Consider the following 22,188-nt stretch of genomic DNA (forward strand, 5'->3'; position numbering starts at 1 on the left):
GTTGATCTCGCAGCTCTTGGTGGATTATAAGAAGTGTTTTGTTCGGTCACATTTCAGGGGTGACATGTTCGTATGGACATCATATAAAATCAGATCGAAGAGCGTGCTAACACACTCAAACATGAATATTTGATGGATTTTATTCATTCATGGTTTATATGAATAGCGAAGTGACACGTGAGGAAAATCTCATCTTATTTGTGCAGCTGTCAGAAAGCCCATGCTCGTTACAGCATCTATCTATCTATCTAATGATAGTATATCAGTATATCTCTATCTATACTGTAGATATAGACATATAGATAGACATATATATGGAGAGAGATACATAAAAGCCTCCTAAATAAGACACTTACTGTACTGACAGTTCCTTCCCATGTACTCTCCCGGGCATTCGCAGGAGTAGTTTGCAACCAGGTCTGTGCAAATGCCGCCATTCTTGCAGGGATCCCTTTCACATTCGTTGATATCTGAAGAGCCAAGAAACAAAAGGTGCATTCATTTATTTGGAGGAGACGTGCAGGCAACAGGAAGACCTTATCTTCATTACAATGTGATGGGAGCCATATATTGGATTCTCCTCTGCTACTTGATGCTGTCGGCCTCTAACAAAGACGCCGCCGCCTCGAAACTAATAAATTACATCGTATCTCAGGTGGCTATTAATGAGACACTACAAAGCCAGACTATAATTAAACTTTACTTTTACCTTTATTGTAATTCCAAAACTCTTCATAGGCTTAATTAAAAGTTTTTAGGATGTTGTGCAACATCACACAACAGCAGTTGAGCTGCGCTGATGAATAATAACAATGGTTAGTTCCCCCTCAGTTTCTTTTATTGTCCTGTTTATTTGATTGAAATTTCTTGAGAATTTGTAAGTTATATATCTCAAAAGTTCTCTGCAAATTCCTATTTTCATTTAAAGGATGGGCGGCATAAAACAGCAAACGACTTCCACCTTTAACCACGTTGGAACATTTAACTTTCCTGCTCGTGGAGCAACTGGTGCCGCGGCAACAGCAGTTGTCACTTGTGCACCGCTGTTCAAGCTAGGACGGTAAAATTTGGGACAATCATTGGAAAAGTTTAACATTTCCGATGTAAATTCCAGAATGTCATTCTTACAAGACTCGTGGGCGGATTTGGCAGCTGTTGGAGATGGTTTCCAATCTAGCCTTTGAGGCATATTTCAGCTAAAAATTGCTTTTTTTCCCTGATTAAGTGTTTTGGAGAAATATGACCTCGCGTGTAACACCTGTTTTCTGCGACTGCTGGCGTGATTAGAGAATAAAAGGCAGATTTCTCATGTTAGAGCCGTGTTTGGATGGATGGCCGTGGCAATAGTCATAAAAGACCAGCGACACAAACCCTTAAACTAATGATTTTCATTACAATTTTAAGTAGGTAATCCTCTGGGGCTGAACTGTAGATGCTCCATCAAAGAACGCGCTCATGTTGGTAAATGCTATCAGAGCGTGTGAGGAGGGGGAGACCATCAGGAACGCTGAGGAGATGCTGATGGCCCAGATCACAAATGGAATAATTCATGTTTTCTGTGGTGAGATGATCTATTGTTTGTGCGTCATGCTGTCGTGTTGCTCATTTGCCTGTGCAACAGCTGTAAGCCTGTCTTTGGGAAAAGTGTAGGAGGATGATGTTTTGTTTTTTAAGTTCACTCAGTGATGATGGGATGGACTTCTGTTTGGACGTCTCTGCAGGAGGGAGGCACTTCCATGCAGCTTAGACCTGTGGGCCATCGCTTTCAAGGCCTGAAAAGCATTTACAGCACCTCTGGTGACTCCTAAAAGTTTTGCATTTTATCAAGAGAGAATATTTATCATGAGAATAAATGAGAACCGCTTCCTTTTAGTAAAAGAAAGCTCCTTATTTTACACATTAAAACAAAAGCCTATGGCTTTAAACCAGCATGCTGTAATTTATTATGTTAAAAACATGCTTGAGATGCACTCACAAACAGACAAGCTCAAATATTCCATCATAGGCGTCATAAATTCTACTTAATGGTGCATGTTAGAGAGCTAATTTATCAACTTTGCGGTGTTGACGTGAGGTAGGGCTGATCAAACACATCTTCCTGTATTGACAGCTGCTTGAAAGCAGCCCTGATTCATCTGGTTCAGAGCCACTTTCATTTCAGGTAACGACGTCTCTTTTATGCATCAGCATCTTCTGTAACTGAACTTTAATGAGCCGCAGTTTAGGACAACCTCACTTAATTACACATCAGAAACATCGAGCATGACTAATGCAAGACGCGGCCGTCCCACCGACGGCACATTATTAGCACAAAGATGAACAAACAAGCACCTGTCAGAAAAGAAACATCTTGATTACGGGAGGTTACTGCAATCAAGGGGAATCATGGTTTAATTATAATCATCCTCTTTAATAATCAATTTACAGGCCCTGTGTGATCCCCCTCAAAAGCTTTTAGTTTGGAAGATACCAGCCAAACGACAACTACTGTATCCAAAAAAAGCAAAGCAGCACGTTGAAGGTTTCAGTGTTTCTAATCTGTTGTAAAACTAGGAGACATCATGATTTACAGACAGATGAAACATCACTGATGCTTCTCCCAGCGGAGCAATTTGTACAAAGAACATTTTTGTAAACAACACTTGTTTACAAATTGCGTCTGATTGAAATGTGATCTCGCAGCCATTTGTGAGGATTTCCGGACAAATCCTGTGATATTTAAATGATTATCCGAGGGGTAAACTCATTCTGTACACAGCATCATCTGGCGTTGAGCCGCCAGTGCAGCATCGCAACGTTCTGAAAAGCCGAGGTCATTTTTACACTTTAAATTCACGCTGGCGACGATAAAAACACAAATGAAAACCAAATGGGAAGAGCTGTCAAACAGTCCACCATGATAGAGAGAGGGGGAGAGAGACGTAACCATATCTTTCGCTTTTTTAAAAAGAGGCCATCAGCTCCTGGGAGATCAGGAAAGTAAGACTTAAAACGTGCACTGCCGACAAATCAGGTGTGTAAGGAGGGGTTACTTCAGGGAATGCCGGTTAATCTGCCTGCTAGAGAAACTAGCAAGATAGAGGGAAGAAAGTAGGGAAAGAAATGTATTTACATCAGGAGTTAATAGCCCAGCGGTCATGTGCATAAACTGTTGATGGAGCCGGTTTCGCCCCACTAATAGTCAAAAATCATTACTTGTTTAAATATCATATGGAAGCGAGCAATGTTGTCAGTTTAACGGGGCCACGGAATTGAATGAGCCATAGAGTAAAGATATCCACAGCAAACGGAGACGACAATACAATAAAACACACAAGCTCTCTTATAATATGAACTTAATGAAGCTTGTAATCTTTCTAATCTTTTGTTTGAAGCAGTTGAGAGTCTTTTTGTAGCATCGTATTCTGGTGAGAGTCAGCTTTTTATTATTTTGGTTGTCGATTCATTATTGTGGTAAAACAATCTCTACAGTCACTGCAGAGAACGCAACTTAGTCGCTCGCCCCCCCCCCCCCCACTTGGCCTTCTGAAATACTGACCCAGCTAGACAGTAATGAAAGCAATAAGTTGTGTCGTGTGTTGGCGAGCCGGCAGTGGCCACGTGAGCCGAACTGACAGCGCCTTGTCCAGACGGCAGGAACAGGCTCGCACCGGGAGGATTCCATTAAACACCCCCCCCCCCCCCACCCTCGCTCTGACCTCTGCGGAGCCTGAACCTGCTTCCACAACACAATCACACCGGGGAGTTTCCAGTTCATTCGGCAGTCGAGGATTTCGCTATGACAACACGCAGCAGAGCAACACAAAAGGGGGAGAAGTCTAATGAAATTTCACGAGACGCTTCTTTCATGACATTTCCCTCCGCTCAGCGAGCAAACGCTGACCTAATTTAGAGAAGAAAATCAAAGGAAACCACCAATCACCGGCTACACCTCCATGTCCAATCACTGAAAAACACTAAACGACAGCATTTGGAGTCATGGTCCTTACACTGCCCCTAGCGGTTAAAACTAGAATTACCTGCACATCTGGAACACACCTGTCCATTGCTTTGCATATGTATAAATCACTTTTGGCAGTTTTATTAAAAACCTCCTACCAGCCTTGTAAATCCGACCTCAAAAGAGTCACGTTCAGCAGTTAAACTGATGGCTGTCTGCAGCTGACATTTATCAAGGATTTACAAGATTTCAAATGTCAGAGCCGACTGGAGAGCAGATAAATCCAGGCTGCGAACCGCCATTTGGTGCATTCACTCCTCCCATGTGATTGTTTGTTGCCGTGTTTGTTCGACGGGCCAGGCTGCTCGACACGCCTCTGCTGCGATTCACAGCTTGTGATTCTTACACAAAGCCAGAGAGGCTGTCGGCGGCGGACTCGCTAATACGCAAGTGAGTCGCAATATTGTTCAATTATCACGCACTTCGATAAAGGAATTAGGCTTTTGGTTTGTTTTGGTTTGGTCTCCTTGCAGGTAACATTTGCAATTGCAGCGCATTGATTTTCAGAAAGAAGCAGTTATTAAATTAAGGCGGATCTTTATTGGGCTCCATGTCTGTGAGACCTATTACAGCCACTTTTAATAGGGAGAATTATTTTTTCTTCTTATTTTCGCATTCCTCACCGCTGATCAACACAAGGACACTGACTGATTTCTTTGCAACTGACTTCAGAGCGTCATGAGCTGCAGAATTACTCAAAGCCCTCGTGCTAATCACGCTAATTTAATTCACAACTTTAATGAGATTTTAATGAGTGCTTCAGCCCTGACACACTCTCCATTCGGGTACCTAATAGTGATATTTTACCTCTGAAGTACATACAGCCGTGGTGGCGTCACAAATCTAGCCTTCTTAAATGACAACACGCTGTTGTAAACACTCACTTTATTGATAGAGATTCCTTAATAGCTTGTAATCCTTTTACAGTGGCAATGCCGATAACTGTAATTCCCCAAATGAAAGGTAACGTCTCTACAGGATTGGCCCCCACACGCCCACCAAAGTCATTAAATTACAGTCAGCTGTTGTGAGCAACGTCAGCGTTTCTTCATCCACCCCGACGCTTAAAGCAGCTCGGCCGGCGGTCAGTCAAAACCTCGCTTTTCAATCTTCCTGGAATAATCCCATCGGAATTTTCATCGCCTTTTAATGTCACACAAGCTAGCAAGCTAACCCTCTCCTGACCTCCCCGGCGAGACAAGACGGAGGGCTCTGACCTCTTTGATGGTGATCGACTCCAATGAGGTGAACCTACTGTTGTTTATTCCTACCGCATAATTAACCCCTGACATCCAAACCTCAACTTATTTACTTATTCAGACAGTTGTTTATTGCCGTAGATTTTCCAGGGAGGAGCAAATTATCCCCTGAGGTGCTGGAGTTTCTGCATCTGATCAACTAAATGTACATCAATTATAAATCAGAAAGCAGCATTTTGCACGTCTAAAAATAAAAAGCATTGTTGAAAATGGAGACGGAGCGGCATCTATCACAGCTGGTTTATCCCATTAGAAAATATAACCAACAAGAGATATTATCGATGATTATGTTATTGATGATTAACTGATTTTAAGATTATATTAAAAGAAATCACACACATACGCATTTTGTGGCATATATTACCAGTATTATTTTACCGTACAAATTTAAACAACAGAAAAAGATATTCAGCCCACTGATATAACAATATTTGTTGTCAACTTTCATAAAAGCGAGCAGAAGTAAATGAGCCGCTCCGATCCCATCGGGGAGGACGGAGCGTCACTGCGGTGGAGACGCAGCTCATAGCCGTATGAGATGGTTCACCGATGGGAAACTGTCTCTAATCTGATCCATTTCTCAAGTAGCACATACGTGCACTGCCCGTGCACACACAGCGTGTATTTCCTGGGGCACGCTGTACTTTTATAACAACGCCACACATGAAGCTCTGTCCCGCGGTGTCAGTCTTCATATACTGTGCTGGATATTGCGTTTGACAGGTCCTAGTTTGGAGGAAAAGTGTCCAGTTGGCACAACACAAGACGGAGACGAGCCCTGTCTTCCAAAGTTGAGTCGCACGCTGATGACAGGACACGGAAGAACCCGTCTATCAAACTGTCCTGCCAATCTGGCCTGGCTATCAGCACCAATGGGGCCTGCTGTCCCCATGGCGACGGACTCGCACAGTCAGACGAACAAGACTTCCCAATATACTATCCCAGATTTGTTCTTCCCAGTGACAGTCTCATCTTCGACCACACGCATCTCGCAGGTGGGTCTTTATTTCATCGATCCTGTCCTGAAGTTCTGAGAACCCCTAAGTGAGAGGTTGGACTCGACGTGGTGAACAGTGTTTGGCTAAAGGGTTATGGACAGGCTGCCAGTTCAGGACGGAGGACAGTGATTTTCAAGGACTCGCTTTTTCAAGTGGGATTAGCCCAGCAAGAAGTTATTCACAGCAGCACTCTGGAAGCAAATGAAAAGGCACCCCAGGATGTAGAGGTTCTGAGTGGCGGAACACTCATCATTTTAAGACATGCGGGCCAGGGGCTCCGCCAAAGAGCCAGGAATGCTCGGAATGTGAAAAGCAGAATGACACTTAGAGGAAAGCCTTAAGTGTCATTTTAAGCTTACAGATGGAGCCTCCACAGTGGTGTTGTGAGGCGCATACTGATTCCCAATAGAACTGTCTGATCCACAAGCTGGTTTTGGTACCAGAGTTCAGTGATTTGAATATTTCGGAGGTACTTCAATTGCCTTCGGATGCAAATATGAAGAAGAGGGTTGTGAAGGTCAAAAAGCAAGTCTTGTGGTAATTAAATAAGAGTTATGATATAGGTTTGTCCATCTCCATGCGATCAAGGTTCGGGGAATTGGATGAAACTTCCATCCACGTATTCCCAGTGTAGCCGTGAAATGGGAAGATTCTGGGTTGTTTGAGATGGTGTTTTTGGAAGCAGAGCTGCTGACCCATGGATGTGTGTGTTTCACATCCATTACTCCTTCATTTTGAGAGCATTTGTCAAATTAGCGGCACGTCTGGTCCATTACGTGTCTCCGGAGAGCAAGAGGACCTGAATCACCGGGTCTGGGTAGGTGAGCAAGCCCTCTTCACAATAATCCAATTTCAGGTAAGAAGACTTTTGATCAAGGTCAGATTCTGAGTTTAATACTGATAACTCAAGAGTAAGATCCTTCAGCGCTGTCAAAAGAGTAATTTCTGACTCCTCTGACAAATTTCTTTCCCTCTTGCAACCACCTTTCTGAGCATAATGAAGACGGCAGACTTCATAAATCGTTGAGGAATCCCCATGACTGACATCGAGCCAGAATGAACTCCACATCTTTTCATATTTATGATACGAAAGTGCAGTGGAAGGAAACAATTCCAGCAATTGGAGTGTCTACTCGGCACAAATGTTTTGTTTTCTTAACCGGCCATTTTCTTACTTACACCCGAGTCGTCTGTGACCCGCCGCTCAGAAAGTCAGACGGAAAGTTTGTTGCTCTCTTTTGGCTGCAGCTCTCCTCAAGTGCCTTGGGCAGGACTGAGTTGGGCTCATCTGGGATTTGCAAAAAGCGTCTCTATTTATGCTTTGGCTGACAGCCAAGTGCATCTTCTCTGCCGCGAAGGCTTAGAGGTGACATGGGGCGACCCTGGCGGCCACGGCAACAGCTTGATGCCTACCACTCTCTTAAGCCCTCACCGGCTCCTCTTTCTACTGGTTCTTCAGAACCCTCTCCAATACAACAATGACCAAGGTCTATCATTTCTAGTCAAATCTCAAGAATTCATGGTGAAACATTGGAATTTAAAAAGTAAAAAAATAAAAATAAAAAAAATAAAAACAGTTCTTTTGGAAGCCTGCCCTTAAAACCATTCGTCTATTTCAGCTTTAAATTCTGGAGGCATTTCCTGCCTGGATGTGGTTTGAAAGCTAAGAGGTGCTGTGCAAAACAACTAACCTTGTTTCTTTCTGCGTATAAAATCGCTACTTGAAGACAAAGAAAGAAAAGTCTGAGCAGCAGCGACTGAATAGCACAGCTGGCTGATTAGCTGGTGTTACTTTATTACTTTTTAACTTATGGGTGTGACAACGTCGACAAAGTCGGTGGCAAAGTCGGGCTGAGCCATGCGACATCCCATCATAGGTCACATCACGATGCTGTCTATGAACAGATATTGTCCCACAAGCGTATTTAAAATGGAGTTATTTATTGTAATTTATGCCTAAAGATGTTTGTATAATGTGAAACGTTATTTTCAAACTTTACGAACTCTTGTATCCCAGAGACTTGGAAGATAAACCAAATTTGTCCCAACAAGAATAAACCCTAGGCTCTAAGACTAAAGAGCTGCCTGCGTTTATTCTAAATTAGGTTAAGCTTTCTGTGGAGACAAAGTACTTCTTTAACATGTTTACCACGGGAAAGTTTCGCCTCCACAAACTTTTCCTCTACCTCATAGTTCTGCTTGAATCAGTCTTAATCCACTCGTTTAATCTTGCCCCGAAAACTTAAAAAAAAATAAAAAACTCGAAACAAAGTCGCCCCAAACAGCAAATCAGCCCCACATATATGATCTTAGACGGTGAGCGGATTTTCCGCGCATTAGGATTGTTTCCCTGAGAGATATGCCGGCAGGAGCTTATGGGGATCCACCGCCGACATAAATTAGTGATCCATTTGGTTCTTTGCTTGATCAATTTTCTGGTTCCTATCTGCTTTTATTACTGCAGAATAATTCTGACTGGAAGGGGTGAACTCTCGATTCACATGCACTATATTGCCCAAAGTATTGGGACGCACCCCCCAAAAATGAGAGAATTAGGCTTCCACTAAGACGAATAGCCTCAGGAGTATAAACCCAAGAACCTGGGCATTCAGGCCGCATCTACGGACATTCCTGAAAGAACATGAGGAATTTCGGAGACAACTGCTGGATTGCCACATGCACAGTAAGTCCATTAGTAACATGTAACGGATACTAAATCTGCCACCTGTCAGCTGTTAGTTGTGTTCTAACGACACACAAGCGAATGAACCGGCAGCATCGCAGTGACATCACACCGTGCACCGTTGGAACACGCCGCCGCTGGACTCACGAGCAGTGCAGACGTGCTTTCTGGAGTGAAAAATCATGCTTTTATGGCTGGCAATACTTGAGTCTGGGTTTGGCGAGTGCCAGGGAAGCAATATGTGCCTGAACTCAAAGACGTTGCTTTGGAAAACAGGTCAATAAATTATCCTAAACGCACTCCTAAAAGTGTCCGATACTTGGCAGCGTAGTGGATATAGTGGAGTCCCTTTCAGCAGAGCAGCTCCACCAGATATATCTGATCTGGTTCCTGCCAGAAACCCTCTGAGCTTCCCGTCTCCGTTCAGGAGCACCTAAACAAATGTCAACACCGTTCCTGACATGGAAAAACGACGCACGGGTGAGCCTCGTGTGCAGAGGCGGCTGGATCAGCTCAAGGGTCAGGCACACAAACGACATCCCTGCAGCACTTCACTGTGAAATTCAGGCAGTTCTCAGTAAATTTCAGCGCGATTCCTGTTGGTCTTTAAAACTGTAGACAGTGAGGTCTTTACCAACCTCTTTTTGCCTACTTCAGGTGTTGTGCCAGGTCCTGTTTAAGTAAACTCAGTCCTGGGTGAAACATTATTTACCCTCCTGTATAAACATGGATTAAGCTTACTTCCTGTTTTCTTCTCATGATTTCAGGTTGTTGTTTTTTTAGCTTTTCCTCTTGTTCTTCTAACCTGTCTACGTCTGTGGTCTCGGCATAATTCAGACAGTTTGAGAGCTCCAGCGTTTCAAACACAAACAGCTCAACGTGACCCCTGTTGCACTGAACTTGATGTACGAACATAAATATCTACAGCTGTTTACCGTAGCGTCCTCGCAGCTACAACACGACCACACGCTCGCGGTGGGAGGAGGGATAAAATCACAGGAGCGCCGCTCTGTCTCTTCCTCCATCCTGTCTGGAGACTTGAAAGTAAAACGCAACTCCTGTTCCCCCACCTCCTGCAAGGCTGCAGCATGTTCCAGACAAATCATCTCTTAGTTTAGGACTTACAGGAAAACTGAAATTGTGCTGCTGTGTCTTCATGAGGTATTCTGCCCAGCAGTTTACAGCAGCAAACCATCCTACAAGCTTGCTCTTATGCTGAAAACAAGCAGTTGTTGGTGCTAACATGCAAGTATGAATTTCCCTAGATGTGTTGTGAAAACAGTCCAAACACCATTCTGAAATATAGACGGGTCCCTAATGCAGCCGGTCCTCAATGGCGCCATGGAGCCGCTAATGCTGTGGCTTTACGTCAGACATAAACACTGACAGATTACTCCAGCAGGCCACGGAGGCAAGCAGGGCTAATACAGCATGATAGCAACTGTCAATATGTGACCAAACACAAAGGAAAAAAAGAAGGTGGAAGACACAGACACATCCTGTATTCAGCGATCGATCGTGGTTTGTTTTCCCGGTGTGTTGCAGAGAGAGAGGCGATGGCATATCGACCCGGAAGCACGAGAGGAGCAGCCAGGAGGACCTGCAGACAATGGCGGGATGAACATCTGGAGAAGACACGTGATTGATATTTATGGAGTTGCTGGTGTTTGATTTTTGTCTGAAAAACATCAACAGAACGAGTCTTACAGAGAACACTTTCATTTCCAGCCGACGGCCCGGTTTTCCGTTATATGACTAAGGATGACCGACTCACCGTGGTGCCAACAGTCTAGTTTAAATGGTCCCATCTGTTTAATCTCTGTCCTTGACAGAATGACAACAAGTGTCCTAAAAGGAAATAAAAGGACGCAGTGATGACAGACTTTATTGGGAGGTTTGGCTAATGCCCAGGAAAATGTTCCTGATCCTGCCTCGGATGGGTCACCACAGGATTCAGGAGATGACGAAGAGTTTTACGCCAGCGACGTAGCATTAGCTTCATTTTAGCTCTGTCCACCCTGTCAGGTGCTTACCCTCACATCTGAACCATGGAAACATTCAGCCCATTCTCTATCGTCTCTCCAGTCCAAAACCTGGTGCACGCTGGGACAAACACTCTGGCTGGCTGAGGTGCATGCACGTGCACTGAGGTAAACACGGCGTTAGTGTCGCCAGACTCATTATAGATGTCCTGAGAGGTCAGCTGTCATATATCAGCCAGTTATGTAAATGAGCCGTTTATTGGGATGAACAAGCATTTGTGCCACACGTGCATTCTAAGGATATCTGTTAGTGGGAAGATTTTACAAAAGGATGCTTGGATGACTTGGAACGCCGGAACGCTCAGAGCGTCTGTCCCTGGCAGCTTACTCACTCCGACAACTCTCTCCTGTAACGATTGTGCATTTTTTAAATTTGCATTTATGTTGATATGAAAGAAAAACTGCTTGTGTCTGGTGTGTGAATTCCCAAACCGCAATTTTCCCTTTTGGGTTTTAACAAAGTCTGTTTTTTTTCATCTTCAGCACCAATCTCTCCTTTCCCACACCCTGAATGCACCCTTATTTCTAAACCTTCTTCTTGAGTGGAGCGTAATGCAAGACTACTCTATTAAAGTAATCAAATGTAAAGTGAACGTCCCTGGATGCGATGATAGTGGGCTGCGCAGATGTAAGGAGACATTAACCTTGACCCCAAAATATCCCAGAATTGGCCCTGAAACATCTAACTACACGGGAGTGATACTGAGAGCCTTCAACAGAGGACCTGCCTGTTAAGAGGAGCCTAAAATAGCTTGTACTTTCCCTCGCCGTCCATGTGCGACATCATAAAAATGGTGTGACAGGCGGGATATTTAGTGCGCGTATTTAGGATAACTTCCAGAGGTGTGAAATTGGATTCAGCTCTGACGAAGCGAGACTGTAAGAGCAACAGTAAGAAGCAGGGGGGGTTTGGGGTCGGCCCGAGCATTCATCTCATGTGCTCATCTGGACAAATAATGTTTTACAAGACTGGATTACAAGTAAGACTGGTGAGACAGCGGCTTACATTAGGCACAAGCATCCACTTGTGGATCTCAATTAAAGCCACCTTACAAACTGTTGAATGTGGCTGAGTGACTGTTGGTTCCTTTCGTATTTTGACTTTACAATATTGAGTTATTGGTTCTAACAGACATTTGAGGCATATAATGTTGCCACTCAAAAGGGCCGATTACCACCGGGCTTTTGCGCTTGAAACAAAACATTCTGATGCTTTTCTTGTTTATCAGCATATAAAATGATAGAAAATTGTCTCCTGTGCTCCCCTTTCACTTACTTCCTTTCAACCATAATTACAGAGAAGACAATTGGCAGCTGTGAATGTGTGCGGAGCCCAGATTGACGTCGTCTCAGGGTTTATTGGGACATAATGACCGATTTATGAATGACGTGAATGTCGGCCCACTGCTCACATCTCAGACTGGAAGCAAGCGCAGACTTCAGTCCATTGCCTCTCATGTTTATTTTGCTGTTATTGACCGAGCCAAAAGTAGCCCCCGTCTCGCCCGCGTCTGAAACGCTGCCTTTGTTTCACCTTGACGTAAGTGGCGGAATTATGAGAGAGGGATTTATATTGTTCAAAGAAATGATCAATCTTCACGGGCACGCTGGCGCTGAAGGACAAAAGTGGCACGCTGGCTAACGCGATACTCTGCTCAGCAAATACAGTCACGGGTCTGCACTTGTTTGACTTATTTACCAAATTGAAGACCGTTTTTCTGAAATCAGATTAGTTATTCGCACCTCCTACTGATGATATCAGGGGATTCAGCCTGAAGGTTGTTGGCGGCTAGCTAGCCGCTAAAACGGCCCTGTTTTTTCGCTTCGCCAACGATGCTGAAAATCATATAAAACCCAACCTGACAGTTCTTAACAGAGCTGCTGGAACACATCGTGGTTATTCTGCAAATTTAATTGAGGACAAAAGAGGTAAGTGGCAAAATATTTGCAATTTGTACGAGAGCTCTGAAACGATGGAGCATTCAGTACCCAAGTGTCCGGATGTGAATCCCTTCCGATAGCTAACGTAAACCTATTGTTAAGGTTTTGCAAATTTCTTGCTGCCAGCTGCACCTCAGATAAGCGTAACCTCGTTTGCCAGTTTTAGGGATTTAAAAGATTTAATGTGAGTGGACACAGCTTCACTGAATAATGTCAGAAAGAGTTTCCGAGCAAACTTTAGCTGAATTAGCGCTCATTGCTAGCAGGCCTCATGTGCATGAACTGGAATTAATTGAGGAATTTCAGAAGCAAGAAACAGATGGTTTGCTATCTGTGTAGAGCAGATTACTCAATTGTGATCGGATCTGCCGAGGTGAAAACCAATTTCATTTAAAGATGAAGATAATGCAGCTTCTCGTCATAGTGTAGGTCCAATTGTGACGGCAGCATTTGTTAAGAGCAAATGGCACAAAGGGAAGCTAGCGCAGCATTCCGTTAGTGCCGCACCCCCCACTACGAGGCTGCTGAACTTGTTCTTTCAGCAGCATTTTTCCTGACACATGCTCGACCATTATTCACTGATCAAGGTCTTCGTTGGCGGTGGAATTGTGCAGGAGACAAAAGTTTCCAGCCTTGGAAAACCGTCTGTGCTCTGTCGGGTCTCTTTAGTGGGAACGCTGGGACTCACTGTGTTGGCAGTGAACGCCGCTGAAGCCTGGTGGACACTTGCAGATGTAACCGATGAAGGTGTCGCCCCTGTAGGTCTCGCTGATGTGGCATATTCCTCTGTTATGACAAGGGTTTGGATGGCAAGGATCTGCATGGACGAAGAAGAAAAATGGGACACTATTCAGAACGGCCTCCTTTATTATTGTGTTTAATGTAGCACAGTCTCTCTTGGGGTGTACGGATGTATAAGAAAAGACATTACCGATCCAGTGATCTAAGAAAACCTCGACAAATCGAACTTGCCTGCGCATTCGTGGAGAATAACAGAGTTTGAATCCATAAATCATATGGAGTCAGATCGTGTGCAGCCGTGTATAAGTTAAAGTAAAGATGACAGCAGCGGAGCCTTTCAGCAACTGCTGCTGGTCTCGGCGGTCCGGAGGGCAGCCCAAGGCTCTGTCGGAAAACCGATGAATATGTCGCCTCCAGGAATGCTACCCCTCATCCGCACGGCACCGAGTCGACACGCGGGCTCAGCCACGGGGCAAACTACAGCCGGCATTCCCGTTAACACACACGTGCACCCGCGCCCGACGCACAGAGGGACGACATCTTCTATATCTTCTCCCTCCTATATCGACCTTCCTTAAAGAGTCTGCAGAGCAAACGTTTAGCATTCACACTCAGCGCTAATGCTGCGCTTTATTCTGAGGTCACGGCTGCAAAGACCCGTCTGCAGAGCAACTTCTTGCCAAAATAACAAGAGAATTCCCATGTGTGGAACAACCTATTGACCACTGTTTGTTTTTTTGGGTTTTTTTTCCAAGGCTGGAGTTTAGCCGGCGAGCTTCGCATCAGTCCCTTAATGGTTCGGAGATTATGTAGAACACCTTCAAGCAATTGTGATTAGAATTACAACTAGTTGCTGAACTTAACCTGCAGGTTAACTTTATTTGTGACGACTTCAGCAGAACTTAGACCAAAATAAGAAATCCAGAAAAAAAAAAGCAACCAGTTCAATGTAGTGAGAGAATAGATGATAATAAACGATCCAATGAGCAGAAGGATACGTGAACGTGACTGTTGCCAAAGGTGTGACACAGACTGTGGAGCAGGACACAGGTGAAGCACATTAGAGTGACTGTTTATATGCCCCACAAACCTGGAGATGGAATAACTGATTTAAAGGACGTGATGTTTGTGATCACTCGAATATTCAAACAACCCCAGAAATCGATATTTACTGTGTAAACGGGCTGCTTGAAAACCTTAAAAAACAACAACACATGTTCACATTCCGTATTATAGAGGTAAAAAACGTGTGAAAGAAACACACACGTGATAAGAAAGATAAGTAAACAAATATTTAACTAAACATCAGCTAATTAACCTACGTCGCTGGGTCGGATGGAAATAACAAGAAGAGAGATTCTCATGGGCCTGGCTCATCTTTAAAACATCAATCCGTCCAGGAGAACTTTCAGGTTCTGGAGCTGGGAGCTATTGTGAGTGTGGACCAAACTCAGCATGAACTTTAACAGAACGGCCGACGCCGCCTCCGGCGCTGCTCGCTTCTGCCGACAGACAAAAGCCGGACTCGGTTTAATGGACTTTCCGTTTCAGAGCTGCCTCTCTTCATCGCTGGAGTCATTAACAGGTGAGCTGCTGGGTGTCTTGTTTAAGTCCACGGGATAATAAAGAGGCATTAACTGCCGGGACTCTAACGAGCTCATGCTGAAGCTGACAAACGAACAGACGCGACCATCGCCCATAAACGGCGGCGAGCCGCGCGTTCAATACGGCCTCGGCTGCCATTTTAGACCAGCTCCAACTCACAAAGCACGTTGCCTGAAAATGAAAACACAAACACCAGCGGCTCCCTGGTTACTGTCAATACCAAGACTGTTGGAAATAGGAGGCCCCTGGACATGATTCACATTCATCCTGGCAACGTTTGCCGCTGCGCGTCAGCCGAGGCCTCGATCGGCGCTAATGAATCTGCCGGCTAATCAGCTGAGCTCAGTCGTATAATAGCATCCACAGGGGCCTCGCTCTCCGAGGGAGAGCGGGGTGACACGTCTCAGAGCTGTTTTGACGGGTGGATCTATAGCCCAGCCGGCCCATACGACAACCTCCTTAATGGAAAAAGCATCGCATGCAAGCAGGAGGCAGGACGAGGACACAGGACACAGGACGCAGGACGCAGGACGCAGGACGCAGGACGCAGGACGCAGGAGGCAGGAGGCGAGTCAACAGAGAGGCTCTGAACCCTGAGAGAGGAAGCAGCACGCTGGTGCCTCCATCCTGTCAGTGATGCGGATGGATGGGGATTAAACAGCATGAATAATTCAAGATCAGGGAGCGTTAACAATTTTTACTCCCTTTGTGAAGAAAAATGTGGTCGTGCAAAATTAAAATATTGCTTTTCTGATAATTACGTTGGAGAATTCTTTCACGCGTTACAGAGACACATTAAACAGACGGACGACAACCTCCCAGTTTTATCTGGGGGAACTAGAGAAGGTGCCTTTCCAGAGGTGGATCATCTCCCTCCTTCAGGGAGGACCCCTGATGGACATTATGGGATGGGAGGACGGAGAATGTCCATCAGGAGGAGGCGGCTCTCAGCTGCTGCTCTGCTGAGCAAACCGGCGTGATTGACGTGAGCTGCCTCATGTCCGGCCTCAGTGCCGTGATTTCTTACCGGGCCTCAAAGAGAGGCCGATCAATCAGCCGTCCTTGGTTAAATTGAGGGAAAACATCCGTTGTTTACTCTGGCAGCTGATCAATCAGCGATGGCGGACATCTTAAGGGTTAAAACGACGTCGTGTCCTCTCACAGCTCAGCTGGCAGCAGCCATAAAGGTCACCAGGGGCGACAGGGGCGAGACGGCGTCAGGATGTATGTTGCAGCCTGGATGACCTGATGACCTCCAGGATCATGCAGTAGTGATGAGTCCTACCATGATGATCCATCCATCCATCCATCCATCCATCCATCCATCCATCCATCCATCCATCCATCCATCCATCCATCATCCATCCATCCATCCATCCATCCATCCATCCATGCATCCATCCATCCATCCATCAACCATCATCCATCCATCAACCATCATCCATCCATCAACCATCATCCATCCATCAACCATCATCCATCCATCCATCTACCCATCCATCCATCCATCCATCCATGCATCCATCCATCCAACATCCATCCATCCATCCATCCATCCATCCATCCATCCATCCATCCATCTACCCATCCATCCATCCATCCATCCATCCATCCATCCATCCATCCATCCATCCATCCATCCATCCAGCTTCTCCACAGACGCAGTCTTCTAAATACACTGGAGAAGCCTTTACACCATTGCATACCTGCCTTAAATGCTTAACCCCCCCCCCCCCAAAAAAAAACAAAAAAAACCAAAAAAACAAACAAACAAACAAGCCCTCAAATGACATCCCGGTTTCCACCAGTGAAGTGAAGTAGGACCTGTACAGCTCATGGTTTCAGTCTAAGTCTCTGGGCTGTGATAGTCATGCTCCCATCCAACTCAGTGAAGCATCCCCACTCTAGGTTGGAGTAGCCCTGGTTTTCGTTACTGGTGTTAGTTTGGGCAGAATCCAAAGCCGGCTGAGTGGGAAAACAGCCGGAGCGAGGCTGTGAGACGGCTGCTGAATGTGCGCCCGCTTCCCAGCAGAGAAATACGAGGTGGCCTAATTGTGTCAAACCTCTTTTAACCCTCTCTCGCTCTCTTTTTTTAATAATGGCTCGACTGGTTGACAGAATCATGGTCACTGCACCCATCCTTCACCCCCGCTGATGGATGCTGGCACAATGCTGCCCCCAACGGCTCTCCTTCCTGGTCCTTTCCGCCCTGGACCAGCTCCACGTCTGCATTTCACAGAGTCGGGCAAATGCGATCAGGCTGCAATGTAGCAGGAATCCAGCAGCGGCCAAATGATTTGGAATATGTCTAAAAGGAGAGGTCGTGCCAGAGATCGTTATTCTTGGAAGCAGATAAGGAGGACGTCTTGTTAGAGCCAAAACTGCCAAGAAAATGCCAAAGCGTGGTCTTGACCCACCAGGCAGATTCTCTAACTGCGTATTTTCACGGTGCTGTTGTGAGCGCCACCCAAAACAACTGTAAAAAATGCCCTGTAACCCAAGACGTGAGATAATTAGAGCGCCCCCCCCCCCCTCAACAGAAGACCGCTGTTTGGTAAAGAGGCTGTCACTGGAATCGTCCACTTAACCTTTAGTAGCAATTAAACCACCGAGGCCGGCGGGGATATTTGGAGCTCCCAGGCTGCTTCAGAAGTTCCTCTAGATTTCGTTTGGTGTCACATCCACCATTTTGTCATTGACCTCATTGATGTCTGGTGCTTTATGCTCCTGATATATGCGTGTACACAGCAAAGAGGTGAGCCCTGAGTAACTCAAAGGTCAATTTAAAGATCCAGAAAAGCGTCCAGCGAAGACTGGATTCGACCTTGTTGCAGCAGTTGTTTACAACGTGCAAATTACTTCAATTTGATTCAGTTTGACTTGATTCATGTTAGTTTTCAGTATTTGCTTTTATTATAATCCATTCAAATGGGTTACGAGCTGGATCGGAGTGCAGATTCGGTACCATTTCATGGGTAAACGTGCGCCTCGAATCCGTGACGTATCCTCAGGCCTCGGTGTGAGTGGAGCATGAATTTACTGGCCACTGCTCAAAGGGGACATTTGATTTGATTTTCGGGTCTCGTGGAGCTTCAACGGCGCTCCGCGTGTCACCTTGACTTAGCCCCGACCACTTCTGATCGATGGCCTGAGACACTCACCGGGGGGGGGGGGGGTTACTCAACCCGTTCTGGGTGCTTCCATCCAAACAAACGCTCCTGAATATTATATTTCTCCATGAATTAGGAAACAAAAGAACTGATCTGCTCTGTAAATGACACCACAACACGGCGGGATGATCAGAGCCGAGATGCTGTTACCAGATGCTCCAATTTAAAGACAGAAATATGGCGATAAAAGAGTCAAATCTCCTGTTTCATTGTTCCTCTCGGTCAGGGGAATTTAAATTCATATCCTCTTACGTTTGGCGCAGTAAGCAGATTCCTCCTCCTGCTCTCAAAGCCACCCTTCCACTTTTAAATGGCGAATAGCCTCAGATGCTAGCGGGATGGCGACCTATCGCGAATACGGTCCAATCCATCCGAACCAGAATGGAAGTCAGAGATAGAGAGCGGCTGAGCACAGACAAAGGCTGCAAAGACGGAGCGTAAAGGCTGAGAAAAAAGCAGCTGATGTGGTAAATGACTTCAAAGCTGTCATAATGAATTTGGCCTCCCTCATCACCCCGTCCTATTTCCCCTCCACGTACAGTTCCAGGTCAGTGGTCACGAGTCACGGCCCATTCGGCTCCTCTTGGATTGTGATAATAATTTCTTGTGCTGACGGGAAACATACAGTAATGCAGGAATTAAGGTAGGACTGAAAATACAGGCGGAACAACATCCTAAATCAGGGTACAAACCTCAGTGGTGACGGCCACACAAACACAGGCTCAGATTTATCATCTTCAAGAGCTTAAAAGTATTTTTTGTGACATTTATTCAAATATTTAATCAGTAAGACGACGGGTATTTAAATGGAAAAAGCTGAATAAAAAGAAGACTTGACGTTATCTGTTGCTGCTCTCTATGGAAGCTTGTTTCAGGTGGAGTCTCGGCAGCTGGGAAGGGTTTTCCAGATGCTTCGCTACCTTTTTCCTAGAACAGGAGCGACTCAAATCTTCCAAATGCATCACATCAACCCCACGGAAGGCTTCAGAAACTCAGGCGAGCCACCGTAAAAAGCAATCAGGCCGAAGCGATCGCCGAGCCAGACCCCCAGATCACCTGATCTCCCGATCGGAGATTTAAATGAGACGGTAATAAACAAATTATACAATCACGGCTGCTGACCATGATCAGTGAGGCGATATGCAAATGGAGGCCATGATGATGACCACATGCACACAAGAGGAAATCACATTATGGAACATTAATATTAAAAAAAAAATCCTCCCACCTTCTGAAGTTGGTTCCTCGCCATCTGCTGCTGTTGAGAAGCAGAAGAGAAGAAGAGAAAATTAGATTTAATGCGTTTTAAAAGTGTGCCACACTCCCCGATCCAGCAGATTGCTGATTCAAGCAGAGCCTTAATTGGACCGTGCGCCTCCACATGCGCGCAAACCTTTTATGTGTTATCCCCAAAAATCCACGGAGCGCCGAGCAGGAGAGGCCAGAGGCCCCCGCTGCTGCTCCCAGTCCTGCTGGCATCAATGCGCCACACTGCTGCCACCCGCCGCTCTCACGAGCCGTCCCCTATCACCACCCGCTCACCCTGCTGGGTTCTGGACCGTGGCCTTTGACTAATATCCACAGGAAGTGGAGGATTAGCATCGGAACACAACGCTTTTGCCGCATCCTTGGCTCCAAGTCTGGGATTTAGCCCATCGACCATCATTACCTCGACGTTCTATCAGCCCCACCGCTTGAGAATTGCCCTGAAATGTACCCAAAGAGCGTTTAACCGAGGCAAACGAGCAGAATCAAGAGACGCATCTGCGCAGGGTTGGGTCGAGGGACGGACGGATGGACGGACGGACGGCGCAGCGCTGTGTGTCAGATATGGATGCCTGCTATCTTCCGGGGGCCAACGATGACTATCAATGAGCCGCTTTAATTAAAACATGATTTAATGATTCAGGGTCATGTCTACTTTTTCATCAGTGGCGTTGATGATGCGCCAGGACAGGGGAGGTTTTTCAGGCCCGTATTGATCATAACAACGACAGGATTGAAGGTTAGCGCTGCAGGCAGGTGCGCAGCTGCAGATCGATGATTCTGTTGCGTCGTTGCACCCAGGGCTGGATGGGAACCCTCCATTCTCTTATGGATTGGGTTTACACTGTTACATTTCCTGACATTTACTCCGAGGCCATTCGTAGACACAGCCAAGCAATCATCTCCACGATCGAACGGCGTGAGAAAATTTCATCGCCGTAGAAAACCCCCTCGTTTGTAACAAAATTAATAGTAATTAACTGGAGGACTTGAAGGGAGGTGAACTAATTACCAGTGTTGTCGTCCTGTTGTGTTGCATTTAAACGCTCTTCTGGCTCAGGCAGAGACGCGAACCCGCCCCCTCCGGCCCCCCCTCAGGTAAAACTCCTGAATAAACACAGCCTGCGTCCGTTAGCGAACTGTGTGTAACAACGAGTTACACAAGTTTGGACTGTTAGCGAAAACAGTTTTCAACAACTGTTTTCACATGGGACAACGTGAAAAGGAAAAAAGCCTGAATGTTTCACTGGCTAATGTGAAGTTTTCCTTTTTTTGTTGCTCCTCTCACCACTGAGGTCAACACTAACACACACACACACACACACACACACACACACACACAGAAAAACAAGTAAAGAAAGTAAGGAAAAAACTTCTCGGAGTAGTGACGACTATTCCCGCCCCCGTAAAACACACTTTATGAAAATAAAGGCACACGATATGAAGGATTCTGGTTCCGTCTTTTGAGCTCACAGATCATTCAAACGCTGAGTGGCAGCTGTGCAAAACTCCAATCTGACATTATGAACCACCAATCTGGCTGCTCCCTGTGACTTTAAATGATCGTTTGAGGGTGAAGACGTGGATTTTAGGTTGGGTTAGAATTGGGTTTAGCTTGAGATTAGAGTTATGGGGATAGTTTGGATGCTGAGGGTTTGGGTTTTACTAATATGTTAAAACACAGAGGACCTCTAAGATGACCTATCTCCCTCCTCTTCCTCATCCTCCTCCTCCTCAGGAGAAGTCCTCTCTTTTTGCCCGACGAGCCTCCATCCTGGGAAATATTGGTTTAATCTGACTGGCAGCCAGGAGCCAATAATAACCGTCTATAATCTAAATGGGAACGAGGCAGCCTGTCCAGCACAGGACCGATATCGCCTCAAGGTGTTCAGATGAGATAGAGGAGCTGACACAGTTTAGACAAAAAAAGCCTTAAAACACACATATAGACACACACACACACACGCTTCTGGTGTGTTGATACAACATACACACAATTCCCTGGTTTTATTATGGAGACGGTCCTCTCGTCATTGTCCAACATGGCTGTAGAACGCTTGTTTTACAGGGTTGGAGAAACAGACTCCATGCAGAACCGGTAACCAATACCAGAATATAGATCAATAACCCAACAGCACCGACCCCCTCGGGTATAAAACTGCAACAATCGCAGCCGATGTGCAGATCTGCAATCGAAAATAATTTTGATTTGTTCATTTCACGTAAACATACACTGTAAAAAAAATCCCGTTTTTTACGTAAAAACGCTGGCAGCTGTGGTAAAAATACGGTACTGATGTGAATCACTTTACAGATCAACTAGTAAATCTTACCAATATTCAGTGTATCATTAATTATGACTAATTTTAATGTTTTTGAAGGTATAATAATGCTGGATTCTATGTTCATTTTACAGGGATTCAACTGCGTCAGGAACTCTGAAGGAAGCAAAACACAAAGTATGACTAAAGAAAATCTTACAC

The 22,188-nt window shown here is 45.5% G+C and overlaps 1 protein-coding gene across 4 annotated transcripts in view; it reads right to left on the minus strand.

Annotated features, from left to right (window-relative positions):
• Positions 1-22,188, minus strand: part of edil3a (EGF-like repeats and discoidin I-like domains 3a) — a 68,563-nt gene that overhangs the window by 31,717 nt on the left and 14,658 nt on the right. Inside the window, exons 2-4 of one of the 4 annotated variants that reach the window (XM_029829805.1) lie at positions 19,668-19,694; positions 13,612-13,740; positions 357-470 (exon numbers count right to left, since the gene is read on the minus strand). In XM_029829805.1, coding sequence (XP_029685665.1) covers positions 357-470; positions 13,612-13,740; positions 19,668-19,694 — 270 coding nt within the window. Of the gene's footprint in view, positions 1-356; positions 471-13,611; positions 13,741-19,667; positions 19,698-22,188 lie in introns of all 4 variants that reach the window. The other 3 variants (XM_011615837.2, XM_029829807.1, XM_029829806.1) reach the window with 3 other exon arrangements.

Source organism: Takifugu rubripes, chromosome 21, assembly GCF_901000725.2.
Source record: "Takifugu rubripes chromosome 21, fTakRub1.2, whole genome shotgun sequence".
NCBI lineage: Eukaryota > Metazoa > Chordata > Actinopteri > Tetraodontiformes > Tetraodontidae > Takifugu > Takifugu rubripes.